This window comes from Ictidomys tridecemlineatus, chromosome 11 (genome assembly GCF_052094955.1).
Source record: "Ictidomys tridecemlineatus isolate mIctTri1 chromosome 11, mIctTri1.hap1, whole genome shotgun sequence".
Taxonomy (NCBI): domain Eukaryota; kingdom Metazoa; phylum Chordata; class Mammalia; order Rodentia; family Sciuridae; genus Ictidomys; species Ictidomys tridecemlineatus.
In genome coordinates this window covers 3,367,280-3,381,531 of record NC_135487.1, presented here as the reverse complement: position 1 = coordinate 3,381,531, position 14,252 = coordinate 3,367,280, and the positions used below count along the sequence as shown (strand labels likewise).

The 14,252-nt window shown below is 58.6% G+C and overlaps 1 protein-coding gene across 6 annotated transcripts in view; it reads left to right on the top strand.

Annotated features, from left to right (window-relative positions):
• Chd5 (chromodomain helicase DNA binding protein 5) overlaps positions 1-14,252 on the top strand; it is a 59,235-nt gene that overhangs the window by 1,326 nt on the left and 43,657 nt on the right. For 5 of the 6 annotated variants that reach the window (XM_078025089.1, XM_078025090.1, XM_078025092.1 and 2 more), the window contains exon 2: positions 8,130-8,257. In XM_078025089.1, the coding sequence (XP_077881215.1) occupies positions 8,130-8,257 (128 nt within the window). Of the gene's footprint in view, positions 1-8,129; positions 8,258-12,761; positions 12,902-14,252 lie in introns of those variants that run through there. The other variant, XM_040287818.2, reaches the window with a different exon arrangement.

Below are 14,252 nucleotides of genomic sequence, written 5' to 3'. Positions count from 1 at the left end.
AGTCCCCCAGGTGGCCACGTCCCCGCCCCTCTCCCCATTTCTGTTTGCCTAATGGCTTTGACTCTGGGGCCTCTGCAGGAGGCTGTTCCTCACCTTGCAGTAAGGCCAAGTTAGCAAAGAGGCTGCTGGGGTGTCCCCACATGGGGTAGGGTTGTCTGGACAGTAGCTGTGACCTTCCCAGGCTGGTGGGATCAGACCCATTCCTGGGAGGGGAATACAGAGGCCCAGCACATGGGAAGTACCTGTGTTTGCTTTCCAGCTTGGAGACTAGCTTCTCAGTAAGCTAGCTCACTGTTTTCCTCAGTGAGACTCCCTGTGGTGTTTGGGGTGTGGCCCTTTGTGGCACTGATGGGGTGGTGGACAGCTGAGCAGGCATGGACAGCCTCATTTCTGGGACTGCAGACCTCTTGATGGAGTCCCCTGTCCTTTCCTGCCTTACTCTGGCTCTCTCTGGTTGTATTGGGGTACTGAGTTTGGGGAAGGAAGGAGAAGGGGGGAGGGGCATAATGCCGGGCTGGTGACACCCAACTCATTCTTAGGGCCGGAGAATTGGGTCTTGGTCATAATCTCCCTTCTGCCCCTCATTCTTCCTTTTTCTCCAAGGCAGGGGGGATGTTGTCCCCAGGGCCTCCAGGAGTGGTCCCCAAAGCCTGGCAGAGAAGATGTCCTGCTCCTGCCCTCCTTGCCTAGGGATTCCAGCCCCATCCAGCTACCAGATGAGCCGCTCTGCCTCCGAGGCTCAAGCTCCTTTCCATGTCTCTGAACCCTTCCAGAACCTCCCAGCCTATTCTCACTGACCACCCCCCGCCCCTGGAGCTGGGGTCACCTCTGAACACAAATCAGAGCTTGGAACCTGGGTCCATCCTCTTCTACTCCATGCCCCTTTATCCTCGCTCTGTCTTGTCCTTGGGCCTTGACTGTGACCTCTGCTTGAATTCCTCTTTCCTCTGCTCAGAGGTTTCTCTTGGCCATTTGGGTCCCAGCTCCAGTGCTACCATGGAGGACCCTCTTTGATCCTCTGGCTCAAGTGTGGTCCCATTACAGACTTATTTTAATGGTTTATTGTCTGGGCAGCACTTCTTGCTCTCTGGATGTGTTATTGTCCATCTGCTGGGCCAGTGGGTTCCCCTTCAAGTGGACTTCCCTTGACCACCTGCTGTGCTCAGCCCCCCCCCCCTTTCTCCCAGCACTAAGGGTGCCAAGAGATCATTATGGTCTCAGTGTCTGAGGGTGGAAGGGAACCTAGATCACTCCTGGGCCCCTGGATGTGATGGTGGCCTCAGCTCCAGCCTTATGTCCCTCCTTCAGTGCTGACTGGCATGCCCACTAGCAGCCCAGGGCCCAGGTCAATGGCAGCGACCTGGAGTCAGCTGGTTCTGAAACACTGCAGTTTGAGACTGGAGGAGTTAGTATTTTGGGGGCTGTCAAACTGTTTTTCTTTTTTCTAATCCAAGCAGTTGCACTCTTTGTCATTTTTTTTTTTTTTTGGCTTGGCTCCCCCTCCTGTCTCACCCTCAGAGTGGCCCTTGCTTCCTCAATGGTATTCTTGCTTCCTACCAACCCTTGCTAACTCTCTGGCTTTGTGTCAGCTGGGTGAGTCTGCTTCCAGGAGGAAGATGGGGTGGGTGCCCACCTCTTCTGGCTCAGGGACCAGCAGCTGCCAAATTCTCCTGGGAGCTGGGAGGACTGGTCAGTGAGGGCTTGGGAGTTGGCTGGAGGAGGCCTCCGATCTCAGCTCTGCTTTTGTTAGCTGAGTGGCCTTGGGCAAGCTCACCAGCCTTCTGCCTCAGTGTCCCCGCTTCTAGAATGGGACATAGCACTCACTACCTCATAGAGGGTTATTATGAGGCCTAATGAGATGGTGCATGTGGAACATTTAGGTCATAGTGCCCTGCATATAATGGGTACCCAGGAATCCATGGCTGGTATAATTAGCACCATCCAAGCGGGGAAGCTATCCTGCCTCCCCAAGGAAATGCTTTTGAGACTTGCACTTTCATCCAGTAAGCTGGGCAGGAGGAGGGCTGGGCGTGAGGCCCAAGGTGGGGCTGGAGGGATGGAGGACAGGGACATAGCACCTCAAAGCTTTTCCTTAGATAGAGCACTAATTCCTCTTGGGGCCACTGGTGGGCTGGCACGTTCCCTGCCTGGTTGGCCTAGCCCTTTCTTAACCACAGCCAAGCTGGTGAGCCCAGGTTTTTCCCTGGCCAGGCAGCGTGATCACTCCAGCCCCAAGGACACGCGGCTGACCTGTGCTCTCCATGCCTACAGGACTGGCTCCGTCTGCGTGAGCATCTCTGGCTTTCTGAGTGGCTGTCATGACTTCTAAAGGCCCAGGCTTTCTTAGCTTGCTGGCATTCTTGAGGAATGTGTGTAGGGGTGGGGTTCCAGGCATCCTGGTTATATTGTTATATTTAATATTCTTTCTGGGAGAAGGGAGGCAAAGGGAGCACAGTTTTTCCAGTGACTTGGCAGTGACTTCCAAGTTGATGAAGGATTAAGATTCATGTGTCATTCCACTAGTTAGCAACCCAGACATCTACCTATTCACCCATAAACCCAACCAACTAGCCATTTACTCACCATCCCTCCATTTATCAACCATTCATCTTTGTTATCCATCCAGCACTCATCCACCTACCATTCAGTCATCTACCTTCCATCCATTCATATATCCATACCTTCACCCACCATCATCCTTTCACCTATCTACTCACCGTTCATCTGTCCATACATCACTGTGCATTCATCCATCTAGCCATTTATACATTACCATCCATCAGTCCATCCAGAATCCACCCATCAATCATCCACTTATCTATACATACACATCCATCTACCCATCCAGAATCTGTCTGCTACTTATCTAGCCATTCGTCTATCCATAGTCACCAGCCAGCCACCCACCCATTCTCCATCCATCCATCCATCCATCTACCATCATCTGTCTGTCCATATGCCTACCTGCCTGCCTGCCTGCCATTCCTCCATCCCTCCCCATCCATCTATCCGCCATCCACCCATTTACCTATCCACACAACACACCTTTTTGGAATATCTTCCCTGAGCAGTTTTGAACACAGAGCATGATGTCTTTCTGGGCTCTTGCAGTGAAACCCTGAGATTTTCTGTCTCATCTCTGTGTCTTTGTCTATCTCTCCCCCTCCCTGGTTCTCTCCCTCTGTCCCTCTTCTGCCTCTATGTCTGTCGATCTTGCCTCTGCTTCTCTGTCTTGTCTCCCTGTCTCTCCCTCTGCCTCTGGGGTTGTCTCCCATGCAGTGAGGTAGGCATGAGAGAGGAGTCTCCTCTCTCTTTTTCCTGCCCCCATCCATTCCTTGGGCCTGGAGGCCCCTTCCTGCCTGCCTGCCTTGTGCCCCTCACTCTCCCCAGACCCCAGTCACTCCTTGGTAGTGGCCTTGCCACCTCCCCTCTAGTCCCCTCCCTCTCAGGACTGGCGCTTCCTTTTGATGAGACGCCAATGAGGTGATGTCTGGGTTTTGTTAAATGTCATAAATAAATTATTAATCACTTCTTGGGCGGGAGTTCTGCCCCCCACATCAGCCTGGGTTCTGTGTCATGTGGGGAGGTCTGAGGACTAATGGGAATTTTTGTCTGGGCTCCTCCTTGGCCAGAACTCCTGGTCCCTTAGCACCCAAAACGGACCTGCCAGCCCTCACCCTGGGGCCACCCTCCCGGGCTCTGCCTGCATTGCTTAGCTCCGCCTGGGTGTACCATCCCACTTTTCACTCACAGTTTCTAATCCTTGGTCACCTGGAGGAAGGGTGCTGGGACAGGCCAACTTGAAGCTAGGGTCAGCCAGGCAGGGACTTGGGCCACCCCAAGGAGGGGTGCTGGTTTGAAGCCATTGCACTGTCCTGTCCCTGCCTCCTCCTGACCACCAGGTGGCCTTGTTCCCGCTTGGACTTGGGTTACAGGGTGAGGAACAGAAGGAGCTCCTGTCTCCAGACCCTGCTGAGCTGGGTCCCTATCATTGACACATTTGGGGCCCTGACCTTGGCAGTGAAGGTCTTGTCTAGCTCCTGCCTCTGTTCTTCCCACCCTTCGACCACCCAGAATCTGGGGCCTAACTGCCCTCCGCAGTCACGTGGTTTTCTTTACTCTGAGCAGCTGGCGCTTCCAAAGCTCCCTGCCGCCCGCTTCTGGCTCTGCCGCTGCTCCTCCCAGAAGGGGCGGGGCTTGCCCTGGATGTGGGCCTGGACCAGCCCCGACCTCCCCCAGGGGCCCCTGTGACCTTCCAGACCCGCCTGCCTTGGCTTCAGTCACCTCGTGGTCCCCAGGGTGAAGACCCCACTTGGCACACCAGACATGCTGTTGAAATGCTGAATTCCGGGAGGATCCGATGCCTGTGGGTTCCCTGCTGGCGTGGAACTGAGATGTGGGCAGCTGACCGAGGGGGCCCTCTGAGCTTGAGTTTCCAATCTGCAGTGAGATTGGTAGTTCTTACCTCCGCGGTTGCTGTGTGGTGTCCCCATGGATATGACACTGTCGGGTGCTCTGAGCCTAGGGCAGGTGGTGTGTAGGCATTAGGTGAGGTGTAGGCCTGGGATGGGCCACCCAGCTGTGTCAGCTTGGAGTCCCTCGGGGCTGAGCCAGAGTGTGCACGGGGAGCTAATAAAGGGCTGGACTGAGCTCAGGAAAAAGCTATAGAAGGTCCTTCTCTTCACCCTGCCAGGCTCTGTCCCTCCCTGTCTGTCCATCCGCTCCTTCCCTCTGAAGCAGCCTCCCCTGCCCCTCCCCAGGCCTGCTCTGCCTGGGCGGCTCTGGAGGTGAGCGATAACCAGGCTAATGGTCCTAATTATAGCTGGCTTGGATCGATGGCACCTCAGGCCCTGGAGGGGCAGGGCTGGTGTGGGAGGGCCCAGCCAGGCGGGCCAGCGGTGTGGGCCGCTATGAAGGCCAAGAGCTGGCAGGACAAGGAGTCCTGGAGCCCCTCACCCCAGGGCCCAGGAGCCCACCACCACTGGCTGCATGTCCTGCGACTCAGTACCCTCTGCATCTCGGCTCTGTCCTTGACAGCTGGGGCTGCAGGGAGAAGGGGCGGGGGTCCCGGGGCACAGGGCTCAGGGCTCAGGGCATGGCTGATGGTGGGGTTGCTTGAAGAGTGATTCCTAGGCCTAAGAGCCCAAGAACACTCACGGCCTGTTGCGGAAGAGGGAGGGGGCCGTGTGAGAGGAGGGGCTGGGCTCTCATATTAAAGACAGGGTGCATGGACTTGAGGTGTCCCCAGGGTACCAGCAGCCTGTGGGAACAGGAAGGGGCTGTCAGAGAAGGGGGTGGGCAGGGCTGGGTCCCCATCTCCCCTACCAACTCCGAACCTTCCTGGAGGAGGATTTTATTAGGCAGATGGCCCTGGGCTGGGAAGTCTTCTGGGAGGGGAGGAGGGGTCTGTGATGGACAGGATCTAGGACCGATTCTCCAAGGTGCGTTCTGGGTGTGGTCAGGGTGACCTGTGAGGCGCCTCTTGCCTTCTTCCCACTACAAAGCAGACCACGAACTTCCTTCCAGAACTTCCCCAGCCACCTGTTCGTCCTTGGTCCAGTCTGGTCAGTCAGGGACCATGTACTGATCTGACCTTCCTAAATCTGGGGACTGCTCTTCTGGGAAGGGACAGGGGATAGCCCAGAGCAGGGAGAGCCCCCACTCCTGAGATTGCATCAGCCTCGAGTGGGTTACATAACCATGTTGAGCACTGCTAGGGGGTGGGGTGCCTCTGCCTAGGCTGTCTCTATGGGGCCAGGGGAGTGGGCAGATTAGGGGTGGGCATCCTATTGGCCACCTTAGCCTAGTTCCATGCCAACCCCGGGTACTGCTGGCCAATCTTCTCCACTCCAGGATGACTCTGGGGGTCCCCATGCATGTTTTCAGGGACTTAGAGGGACAGATGGGGTCAGCTCTAGCAGCCCCTGGCCTCATCCCGGCTGTACCCAGGGCCTGGCCCCCACTGTCCATGCCTCTGTGAGTTGGAGCTCATCTAAGGCCACTGCATCTGCGCCTCCACCTGGGTATGTCCTCAGCAGTGCTCCTGAGTGGGTCAGGACACGCTGTGCTGCTCCCTCAGGACAGACTCAGGCCACCCTGCTAAGACCAGCTCCCTGTGGCCCCTTCCGGAGCCTCCTCCTCCGCTGGTCCTCGGTGTTCCCACCGCCTTGGCATGGGGAAGGTTTGGATCTCAGGCGTGTCCTGCCTCTGCCCAGGGACTCCTGGGGGCTGGCAGAGCAGAACTTGCTCCCCGGTTGGGACCCTGGTGCAGAGGGTGCCAGGCAGTGGTGTAGCCCCCGCCTGGTGCAGTCTGGCTCTGCAGGGTGAATGTAGGAAGGGTGTCTGCCCAGCTACCAGAGTCACCAGGGCCCTCTGAGGGCTGGGTGTGTGTGGAGGAAGCCTCCTCGTCCTCCCTTGGGACAGGGAGTGGGCAGGGGTCCCAGGCTGGGGGTGGTGACTGTGTGGAGCATGGGAGGGGATGTTTGTTGGTTGAGTCCTGTGTGTGCACACGTGTGTCCATGCACACGTATGTGGCTTTTCTGTCTGTTGCATGGGGCCTGCACACAGCTGGCTGGCAGGTTGAACATACAAGATAGTAACAAGGACTTCTGAGGTCACCCTCTCCTGGTTCTGAGGTTCCCCTGGGCATCCTCACCCTCCTGCAAGGTGGCCACTGGACTCTGAGCTGTTCACCCTGCTGTGTCTCCCACCTTGTGGGCCCAGCCGGCTCTGCTTTTTGCTCCCCCACCACTTGTGGCACATGGGGGTGGGGCAGGACGAGCTGGCCAGGGGTGCATGGGCCACCGGCTGGCCAGGGGAAGTGACCCGAGTGGGGCCTTCCCTGGTCTCCTGGAGGTTTTCTTTCTGCATGGCCCTTTGCCCCATGTGTGGCCATGGTTCTACTCTGGGTGACTTATTTCTTGGTGCTGTCCCCCTGGGGACCCTCCTCCCTTCCCCTTCATGGCCCATGCCTGGAGTCTTGGAACTTGGGCTCAAGTGTGGTTTCTTGCATGGGAGTCCGGCCTCAGCCCACCATGTCCCCATGGAAAGGTGACACATCATGCCCCCAGTTCATGTGGGAACCCCTCCTCTAGGTTGGAAGTGGGGGAGGGGCAGTCCCACCTTGTGCCCTTCAAGAGATGGATGTGGAGCTCAGAGCCAGCATCTTATTTTTTTTGACCTAGGGCCCTGGCATGTGCGCGCACGCGCGCGCGCGCGCGCGCACACACACACACACACACGCTACCACTGACCACACCCTAGGCCCTTTTTATTTTTTATTTGAAGACAGGGTCTCACTAAGTTCCCCAGGGTGGCCTTGAAACTGTGATCCTCCTGCCTCAGCCTCTCTAAGCTGAGGATTACAGGTGTGGCCACCACACCCAGCTGTAGCCAGTTTCTTCTTCAAAGATTCTCCACCCAGGTCCACTCTGCTCTCCTCTCACGCAGCCTGTAAGGTGCTGAAACAAGCGAGGGGTTCAGGATTCTGGTGGCTTCCGGGAAGTCCAGGCGTGGTGAACGTGACAGTTCTCTGTGGGGTGCCACATCTTTCTGGGTGCCCAGCTGGCGTGTTCTTGGCATACTGTCCAGTGTGTGTGTGTGTAGGGTGAGGTGTGTGCACCTGTGCACGTGGCTGCAGGATCAGGGCAAGGGGTACAGTGCCATCTTGGATGCTCCTGGGTGGGTCCCTCCTCCAGCACCCGGCTCTTGCTGTGCTGGTTTTCTGTGGTCCTCAGGTGATGGGACCTGAGTGTCCCAATTGTCCTGTTTTCACAGGATGGGCCTCACCCAGGTTGGCGCCTGTGTCCGGCCCTGACCCTCCCCGGGTGGTTCCTTGGGACTGCTTCCTCCCTGCGCCCCATGCCCAGTGCCAGCTGGTTAATCGCTCACTTTTCTTCCTGGAGATCAGCTTCCATGTCCCTGTCTTACCAGGGGTTGGTGGTTATCGTTCCAGGAGGGAAGGAAAGGCCCAGGGAAGGGACCTGACATTGTCCACCACGGCTGGCATTCCTGCCTTGCCCTGGTGGGGTCTGGGGAGGGTCCGGAGTGGTCACCTGGCGTGGCGGGCGGGTCCCTGGACTCTGGCTGGGGGAGCAGAGGGTAATCCCTCCCCACTTTGCCTCTTCCAGAAGAAGAAGATGGTGGCCTTGAAGGCTTCCACGGCTTCTTCCCTGCGGAGCCCGTGAGCCTTCCCAAGAAAAAGAAATCCAAGAAGCTCAAGGAGAGCAAGTCCAAAGGGAAGCGGAAGAAGAAAGAGGTGAGACGCGAGGGCGGGAGGGGCGCCGGGAGACCTGGGCCTCACGAGGAGTCCCAGCTTCCCCGAGAAACACCCAGACCAGTTTGTGCCGGAAGCCTGGTGTGCGCCAGCCTTTCTGGGGGGCTCAGGACATCCTATTTCCTGAGAGAACGTTGGGGGTGTCTCTCTCCCGTCCTGGCTGCCCTGTGTGGGGACGGTGGAATGCCCTTCCTCACAGCCGGTGGTCCCTGCTCCTGGCTCTCTGTAGCAGCCTCTGTCCCCCTAAGCAGATGCACTGGAAGTGCAGAGGCGAGGCCCGCAGTCCTGGAGAGCCCCTGGAGAGCCGAGCTGCCCCTGGAGCTGGGCTCCTGCCTCTTTCATCCTGGTTCCCAGCAGTTCAGGGAAGGAGAGGGAGGTGCGGATGGACGGAGCCCACGTGCTCAGATTACTTCCACGTGCTTCAGGGACTCGCTTGGACCCCAGGATCCACCCTGGGAATCGGTGGGATGGGGATGGGGATTTGTCCTTGTCACATGGGAAACTGAGGCAGAGAGGCAGCTGAAGGATCCCCGACTGGGACCCTGGGTGCCCTGTTATCTTACCGCATGCCGACTGGGAGGCTTTGGGTCTCCAGTCCTCCAGGCAGCCCCGGGGGGGAGGGTGGTAGCCTGCATCTAGCTTCACAGGCAAGGGAGAAGTGGCTCAGGGACGGCCATGCCCATGTCACATGTGGTCATGCCGAGGTCTGAACCTGGGACTCTCAGCAGAGTCCAGCTTTCCCCCTGCCAGGCACGGCCCTCTCCTAGCCTGCCTGTTCTGAGGAGATGTTGGCCAGTGCTCTGCCCCTTTTTGGTCCAGAGTTGTAGACGAAAGGCCCAGGAAGGTGGCTAGTGAGGAGCCCTGGGCAGAGCCTGGTAGGGAGAAGGGCTGCAGAGGACCCGGCCGAGGGCCCACGTGCCTGCTGAGTGCTTGGGAGTCCACCTAAGGCAGTGGAGCCCTGGGGCCACTGTGGCCTCTTGCCTGCCTCTCAAGTGAGGCAGGGTCAGCAGAGGGCTTTGAGCGGCTGGGCACAGGATGTAACTCAGCTCTGGCTCCTTGGGAGGCCCCAGGGTGAGGGCCAGAGGCAGAGGCAAGGAGGCCCAGCAGAGGGAGAGGGGACAGTGGTGGGCGTGAGAGCGGCTGCCTGTGCCGCTTGATTCTGTGTCCCCTTTCCACCTCCCATTTGTTTTGGTGACACATTAAGTGCCTTCCCATGTGAGGTGGCCATGGAGCGGCCCTGACCTCTGCTAGTGGCCTTTTGGGAGGACAGCGCCACCCTGGTCTGTGATCTTGCGCTGTGGTCTTCATCCAGGGCCCCTCTGGGGAGAGGCTGAGGCAGCTTGGTTTTCTTTGCTTGGGGCTCTTGGCTGAGGTTGGTGGTCAGCCTTTCTCAGTGGCAGGCCCCGACCCTTCAGGGGGAGCTTCCTGAAGGGTGCACCTGGCCACGCCCACAGCCCCTTTTCCCAGCTCCCGTGCTGTCCCCCCCAGGCCCTTCCTTGCCTCTGTTGCTCCACTGGGTGTGTGCACGCGAGGGATCCTGGGTCCTCCTGCTTGACTTTGCCCACACCTGCTGCCCTCAGCTCTGTCTTCATTCTGGTGTGATGTCCAGGACTCATGTGTCTGCCCCCTCTGAGGATACTCTACTCTTTACCCCTGGGCCAACCTGCAGGGTAGGGCCCAGGTCAGGGTTGTCCCTGGGGGTAGGTGGGTGGCCGAGGCTCCTGAGATGTGTAGGCCTGTATGCTGAGTCTTCTGAGGGGTCACGAAGGGGGTGAGTTTCCTGTTCCCAGTATCTAAATGGAGATGTGGAGGGAGACGGGGACCCTGTCCCTGGAGGCTCCCCCACTGAAGGAGAAGCTGAGACCAGCCCTTTTGATGGGGAAGGTCCCTAAATTCCTTGCTGTAGTTCCCTCTGCACTGCGGGGTCCCCACCGCAGCCCTGCAGGTCTGTCCTTGTGCTGGGCAGTGGATGGGCTGGACGGCGAGGCCCTCGGGTGATTTACTGGTGGAGGCTGTGAAACCTGTTCTGCTGCCCCGCTGCCTTCCCCTCTGAGCCCCAGGCTCCGTGGGTCTCCATCCTGGGCCTCACTACGAGGGCAGGGAATTCCTACATGTGGCCCCGGACCAGTGCCTGTTTCCTCTCTAACAGATTTCTGGGGATGGGGTAGGAGGCTAGGACCAGAGGCACTACCACCTGGCCCTGGGTCTCAGCCTTGGGCTGGCTCTGCCCAGGCCCCCATTTGGGTCCCAGCAGGGGAGCAGCAGGTGCCTGTGAGAGCCACCGCCCCAGGCAGGGTTGGGTTTTTGCCCTCCCTCCTGGACATGTTGGCTCTGGCCAGGAAGGAGGCAGTGTCTGGACAGAGGCCAGGAGTGGGAGGGTGCTGGCGGCCCCGCAGCCTCCGGAGCCTGCAAGGGCTGGTCGCTGCCTCTCTTCTCAGGGCCCTGGTCTCAGCCTCTCCTTTCTCCGAGGCCTGGTTTGGTTTTGTGTCCAGCCCAGCTCTCTGGCTCTCGTCTGCTGTCTCTCGCTGGGTTCCATGATGTCTCCCTCTGGCTCATGCTTGGTCTCTGCCTTATGCATCTGTCCCCTGGCCTCTTGCTCTCTCTCATCTCTCCATTTCCCCCCTCCTGCCTCGTTTCCCTCCCTGCTCTCCCTCATTCTCCCCACTCCTCTCTACTGAGGTGCTGTGGTGCTCCTTGGAAAGGATGGAGGGCTGGGGTGGACTGGAGGACCCTAGGGGACAGGTCCCTCGAGGTGACCTTTGGTTCAGGGCTGCCCCCTTCCCTGCATTCCTGAGAGCCTGGCTCTGACCTGCTGTGGATCCTAGGGGGTCTGGAGCATGCTGTGTCCAGAGAGGAGGGTCCCAGCTGCCTGCCTGCCCCACAGACCTGGGGGAGACGTGTGGCCAGGCAGGGGGATTGTATCCCTTTGCCCCTCTCTGTCTCCACCCAGGTGACCCCAAGAGGAGGTGCCAGGGCTGGTGGGCCCCAGGCAGCAGTTTGGGTGGGGGCAGGCAGCAAGTCATGGATTCTGATTTACATAAAATAACCAGTCTGCAGCCGGAACCTGAGCATATGTAGATGAAGCTCCTTGTCAGACCGGAGCGCAGGAGGGAGAAATGATTTCAACCTGTACTGCAGCGGTTACCATAGCAACCAATTATTCAGTGCTAAATTATAACTGTTTATAACAGTCGTGAATGGGAAGGCTCATATTTCATTCTTTCTTTTTCCCTCTCAATCTTGAAGGACCCCAAATTGAGAATGACCAGCTCTCTCAGCCCTTCCTTTGAGTTTAAATGCGTCCTTTCTCGGGAGATTGCGGTGTGTGCGCTGGGTGTACAGGGAGGGGCGGGGGAGATGAGAGGCTTCCATCCAGAAACAGCTGCGGAGCTGGGAAGGAGGGGGGCAGTGGGGACTGCCCACTTGGGGTCCCCAGAACCGAGGTTGGTGTGCTATGCCCTCCGTGGGAAATGGGGTGTAGAGCAGGGGCTCTTCCACCTGCCACAGGCACAGCTGGGGCGCAGTGTCCAAGGTGCTCTGCAGGTGGCTTCTGAGTCCTCTAAGATTGTTCTTCCAGCCAGCGCAGCGTCTCCCACAGTCACGTCTGGGGCTGCTGCAGCGAAAGGACAGTGCCAAGGTCAAAGTCCTGACCGTCATCCTGATTTTCACATCCCACTGTGTGTCTTGGTTGCTCACAGAGCTCAGGGTGGAGCTCTGTTAGGGAATTACTGGTCCGTGCCTGGTCTCCTCCCCTGAGCAGGCTGTGGCCCACGGCCCCCTTGTAGGGTCCAGGTATTCTCTGGTGTCCCCCCTCTGCTTCTTGGTCTTCCTTCTGCCATTGAGGTCCTCCCAGTTCCTGGGGCTCTTCTCTGCAAGTTGTTTCAGAACCAATTCAGCATCCCCCACTCCCTTTCTCTGCAAGTCAAGATTTTTTGGGGGAGCAGGGGGAACAAAAGGAGGCCCAGTTGTAGAAGTGTCAGAACAGCTGGTGCTGTGTTCTGCTGGGATAGACTTGTTCTGTAACTCATCCTGGCTGGGGAGCGGAGCTCGGTGAGTGCTGGGTGTAGGTGGGTGTGGCTCATGCTGTGTGGGCTCCCTTTAGGGGAGGCCCAAGGAAGGGAGGTGGCCAGGGGCCCCTGGGCCTCAGAGCCTTCTCTTTGGCGGCTTCTTCCTCCTCTGTGAAATGAGAGGTGACATCTTGCCTGAGCCTCAGGTGGTTGGCTGCAGGGAAGGGGTCTCCTGCTCGGCTCTGGGGTGGACTCTGGCCTAGCCTGTCAGGGCCAGGCTTTGGCCTTCTGCCAGGCCTGCTCCCCCTGAGCTATGCACACTCCGCTGCCGCCAGATAGCACAGTCTGCAGGCAGCTCCTCCCGGCTCCCTGCTGCCCTCCCTCCATCTCCCCCCCCCCCCCCCCCCCCGCCCTGCATGCCGAGCTGTGCTGGCCACTCCTTGCCTCTCTCATCCTGATGCTTCCCAGCAGATGCCTGGGCCAGCTTCTCTGGAGCTGTTGCTACACAGCCCGGTCTTGTCTGAGTCACGTTATCCGTCCACAGTGCTGCCCAGCTGCAGGCTCGCCCTGTGCAGTGGCTCCAGCCCAGTCTGATGGACAGATGAGGGAGATGAGACTGGTTCGTTTCCTCCTCCTGCCTTCCAAGTAGAGTTGGGGTGGTCTTGGGTCATCTGGGCATTACCAGGGGAGGACGTGGTCCTGGCGCCTGGGTGCGGATGGTGTTGAAAGTGTCGCTCTGCCTGCGGGACCTGGCCCTTCTCTGCCGCTGTCTTCTGAGCATGGCTTCCCTGCCTGGCTGGCCTCTGTGTTAGAAACACCCAAGGGCTGGCTTCCGGCCCCCCTTGGTTCCGCCTACCATCCTTTGTGGCACCGCCTTTGCACAGATGAGGAGGCTGAGGTTCAGCTCTGCTGCAGACTTGCCCAAGGCCCTGGCTAGCAAGGGGCAAAACCTCCTAGGGAGCCCCAGGACCTACCGGCAGTCCCCCAGGGTCCTCTGGCTTCATCCCTGGCCAGTTTGTGGGGTCCGCCCTGAGGCAGCTGAGGGCTGCTTGGATTCCCTCCCTTGGGCTGCCTCGCTGCTGTCCATGGTGCTGAAGCTCCCGAGGCTCTCACCCTCCTCCTTACCTTTGCTGGGGTGGAGCCTGTGTTTCTTGACTGGAAGACACCCGTGGGGAAAACGGATGTTCTTGTCTGACGCCCAGCTCTTCAGAGGACTGTGGAAGAGCCTAAGAGCCAGGCTCAGGCGGCAGCCAGGGCTGGGAGCTGCCCTGCTCCAGGTGTGGTCAAGTCAGTGTTCCGAGAAACACCGCAGTTCCAGAAAAGCAAGGAGGCCCTGTTTCTGCTACCTGCTGGCGTTGTTGGCTTGGGGATTAGTGGACGTAAAGGTTTGAGAGCGGGAGCCTGGTGGAGAGCTGGGAAGTGTAGGCAGCGCCTGGCGGGGTCCTTTCTGGCCTGATCTCAGGGAGAGCCCCTCAGTGGCCTTCCATTCTCACCTAGCCATTGGGGATGTGCCTGTTCAGAGCCTCTCTCCTGGGAAAAGATTAGGTCATAACTCCTTTTGTTGCTGATGACCTTTATTTTATGTGTATATGGTGTTGAGAGTGGAACCCAGTGACCACAGATGCCAGGCAAGCGCTCTACCACTGAGCCCCAGCCCCAGCCTCCCCGGCCATAGCTCTTTACAGCGTGGCCTGAAAGGGAGAATTGTGCTGGGGCCCCCATAGCTTCTCCAGGCGGACCCCGCTGCCCCTCCCATCCTCCCTGTCTTCCGCACTCTCTTCCTGCCCCACTCTTTGATGCTCCCCTCTGTCCCACTGCCGGTCCCTGAGCTCACGTTTCATCTCCCCAGTTCTCTCTCCATCTCTTTCTATGCCACCCCACGTGCCTTGTTTTTTGGGACTGGGGATTGGACCCAGAGGGGCCTAACCACTGAGCCACATCCCCAGCCTTTTTTATTTTTAATTCTGTGG